At 38.6% G+C, this 3699-nt stretch overlaps 1 protein-coding gene across 1 annotated transcript; it reads left to right on the top strand.

Annotated features, from left to right (window-relative positions):
• The first annotated feature begins 326 nt into the window (after positions 1-326).
• LOC123315418 lies at positions 327-2894 on the top strand. Its single transcript, XM_044901106.1, has one exon. It carries the CDS (start codon positions 327-329, stop codon positions 2892-2894), a length of 2568 nt encoding a protein of 855 aa, XP_044757041.1.
• The last annotated feature ends 805 nt before the right edge of the window (positions 2895-3699 follow it).

Genomic DNA, 3699 nt, shown 5'->3' with positions numbered 1-3699 from the left:
ATGAGCAAGGGCTTAGACCCCCTAAAATGACCTATTTGCTCCTCCGCATACAAATCAGGGTGTCCTACTACTGTCTTAGGATATGGAGTGTATTATACTTACTTTTTGATTCAACCAAACCTAACAACCTAACAATCATGAATATGAATATACAAAGTATATCGAAAAAAGTTGACCAATTCAATTCTTACATGGCTGAGTTAAATCCTGATGTTGTCTGCCTAACGGAGCACTGGCTTCGAAAAGGGCATATGGACGTTCTGAATATGCAGAACTATCGAGTAGCCTCGTCTCTTTGTAGAGAAAATTCTATTCATGGTGGAACAATGATTCTTGTAAAGGACGGATTAAAATATAGGAATCTGTCGGAGCTTGTTTCCTCCACTATTGAGAAGCACATTGAGATTTCGGCGGTCGAACTGAACAAGCGAAAATTGGTAGTAATTGCATTATATAGACCTCCGACTGGCGATTTTGATCTGTTTGTGAACGTTGTTGACAAGATGTTGTCCGAGGTGGCTGAGAGGTTCCCTGCTCATGAAGTATACTTGGCAGGAGATTTCAACATAGATTTCCTAGTGGAAAGTAACGATATGAGAGACTTGTTGAATCTACTTAAATCTCATGGGCTGGCTATAACGTCGACATTGCCAACACGGGTTACCAAGACAAGCAGTACCTGCATAGCTAATGTGTTCACAAATAAAGACTTGGACAATATTAAGGTGAGAACAATAAATATGCATATGTCGGATCATCGGGCACAACTATTGGCGATAACTGAAAAGCGGATAAAGAAGGAAAAAGTGAAAAAGATTAAAATAAGAGATATAAGTGACCACAATGTGCAGATATATAAACAAAAGCTTCTGTCATATCGGTGGTTGGATATCTTGAGGGAGAAATCTTCTGAGGAGATGTTCAACACGATCTATGAAATTATCCTGAAAGATTACAATGAATGCTTTCCAGTGAGGTACAGACCGGAAAAGAGTAAAAATAATTATTATTTCACTGATGTGCAGATAAGGATGAAAAACAGATTAGATGCGTTAGCAGTAAGAGCAGCAACAACGAAAAGTGATGAAGATTACCGGGTTTACAATAATTATAAGAGATTGTTTCACCAAGAAATTGCTGAATCGATAAAGCAGAGAAATGCCTCATTTATAGAAAACTCAGAGAATAAGCAGAAAGCTATATGGCACCTCATTAGGACAGAAACAAATAAGAAACGGAAATCTTCAGCCAAGACCTCACTATGTGCTGAAAATTTAAATACCTATTTTTGTGAATTGGGTGAGACAGTTGCTGAAAGTATACCTGTATCAGAGATCAGACCCGAAGATTTCCTGAAAAATGTCAAAATAGATAACAGTAAATCGTGTTACTTTCGTCCTACCACACCAGAAGAGATTGAAGCAATTATAGGAAATCTGAAAAAAAAATCTGCCACAGATGTGGATGATTTTTCAGTGGAACTATTGAAGAAGATAAAAAGGGAATTATCCGATCCTTTGTCGTTCGTTGTGAATAAGTGTATGGAAGAGGGAGTGTTTCCTGCTGTGCTGAAACGGGCAAAGGTAGTTCCAGTTCACAAGGGAGGTGATGCCGATCAAGAACAAAATTACAGGCCCATATCAATTTTGCCAGTCCTGTCTAAGGTGCTGGAAATGGCAATCAAGGAGAGATTGGTTGATTTTTTTGAAAAGAACAAATTTTTCTCCGATCATCAACACGGCTACAGGGGGGGCAGATCGGTTGTGACAGCCATATGGGAAGTTCTCAAGCTTACTGCTGCAGCTTGGGATGGTAATGACATTGCTGAGTTGTTGTGTGTTGATCTTTCAAAGGCTTTCGACACCGTTGATCATGGTACGTTGCTTGAGAAGCTGTTTTACTATGGAGTGAGGGGCATTCCACTTAAGTTAATTGCCTCATACTTATCTGAGAGAGAACAACTGGTTACCTGGTTGAATGAGCAGTCCACCAGCCGAAAGATTAAGATAGGTGTCCCGCAGGGTTCGGTGCTTGGCCCAATCCTTTTTTTGATCTTCATTAATGACCTGATCTGGAATATAAGTTTTTATGGAGCTGTACTGTTTGCTGATGATACCTCTGTTATGCTGAGAGGTAGAAGTGTGGACGAGATACGAACTAAAGCGGAGAAACTACTGGAAGACATCGGAAAGTGGTTTCAGGCGAATAGACTGAAAATGAATGAGAGCAAGACACAGCAGCTCACATTTTCCCATGCATTGGATCAGAGAGCCTCCGTTAAGTTTTTGGGAGTCCATTTGGAATCTGGACTAGGCTGGAGGACCAACATTGATGGACTGGTAGCAAAACTGTCAGTGGCTGTGTATTCCATTCGACGGGTGAAAATGTGCACAACATATGAAATGGCCAGGCTAACTTATTTTGCCAACTTCCATAGTGTGGCCTCCTACGCCATTCTTTTTTGGGGTAGTTCATCGGAAGCGCAAAGAGTGCTTTTACTCCAGAAGAGGGCTATAAGGGCTCTTTTCGGCCTTGGACCCAGAGACAGTTGTAGAGAGGCATTCAGGGCTGGGGGCATCTTGACTGTCCCAAGTATTTTCATATCATCCACACTGAAGTATGTGCATGCTAATATCAGAAACTTCCCGAGGAATATGCAGAGGCATCCATATGGAACAAGAAATAGAACAGCCTTAGAAATACCCTTTCATCGTCTAACATCGTCACAGCAATTTGTTGATTACTGGGGAGCCGTTTTGTACAATTCGATACCGGATACTATAAAACGGTTAAATGCTACAAGATTCGACAGGGAGATAAAGAGGGCTCTGTTGAAGACTACTGTATATAGCTTGAAAGAATTTTTGGACCGGCCTTCATTCTTTTTTACATGAATAAATGGATCAACAATGTTTTGTTTTATGTGTAATTGTGGTACTAGTCCTTCACAAAATAACTTACATATTTTTTGAATACTATTGTATTTGATTTTTTTTCTTTGACGCTTCCTGTATCTTGATACTGAGAATTATTGAATTATTATTATTATTATAATTATAACAGTTGATGATTCAATAGAGAATTGCACTCCAGAGAGCAGTTCAAAGTGAACTGGAAAATGAAAAATGGAAAAACAATAGATTCGATTTTTTTTTAAACGAAGCCAGATATTTGAAAGTTTGATATGAAAATATAGGTTTTCAAATAAGCTAAATCCATTGCGAGCATTCCCAAAAGCCTATCTCTCACCGTTCAGATTTTCATTTCGGAAATGTCATTTTTCAAAAGTTGAAAATTTCAATCTGCAATATCTCTTGTTATATTCGTCTGATCCAATTGGGATTTCCGGTTTCGTAATCAGCATTGATCAGGCTTCCATTCCAGCTCAGAAACTAAATATCGAAAATCTCGATTTTTTGGGTCAAAAATGAGCAAGGGGTTAGACCTCCCTAAAATGACCTATTTGCTCCTCTGCATAAATATCAGGGTGTCCTACTACTGTCTTAGGATATGGAGTGTATAATACTTACTTTTTTATTCAATCAAACCTAACAGTTGATGATTCAATAGAGAATTGCACACCCAGAGAGCAGTTCAAAGTGAACTGGAAAATGAAAAATGGAAAAACAATAGATTCGATTTTTTTTCAAACGAAGCCAGATATTTGAAAGTTTGATATGAAAATATAGGTTTTCAAAT

Source organism: Coccinella septempunctata, chromosome 6 (assembly GCF_907165205.1).
Source record: "Coccinella septempunctata chromosome 6, icCocSept1.1, whole genome shotgun sequence".
In the NCBI taxonomy this organism is placed as follows: Eukaryota; Metazoa; Arthropoda; class Insecta; order Coleoptera; family Coccinellidae; genus Coccinella; species Coccinella septempunctata.
Note: the sequence above shows the minus strand (reverse complement) of the source record. Positions and strands in the feature narration are given on the sequence as shown.

What these genes read in the sequence shown, in the direction of transcription:
- LOC123315418 (XM_044901106.1), top strand. Translation starts at nt 327, where the DNA reads ATGATTCTTGTAAAGGACGGATTAAAATATAGGAATCTGTCGGAGCTT.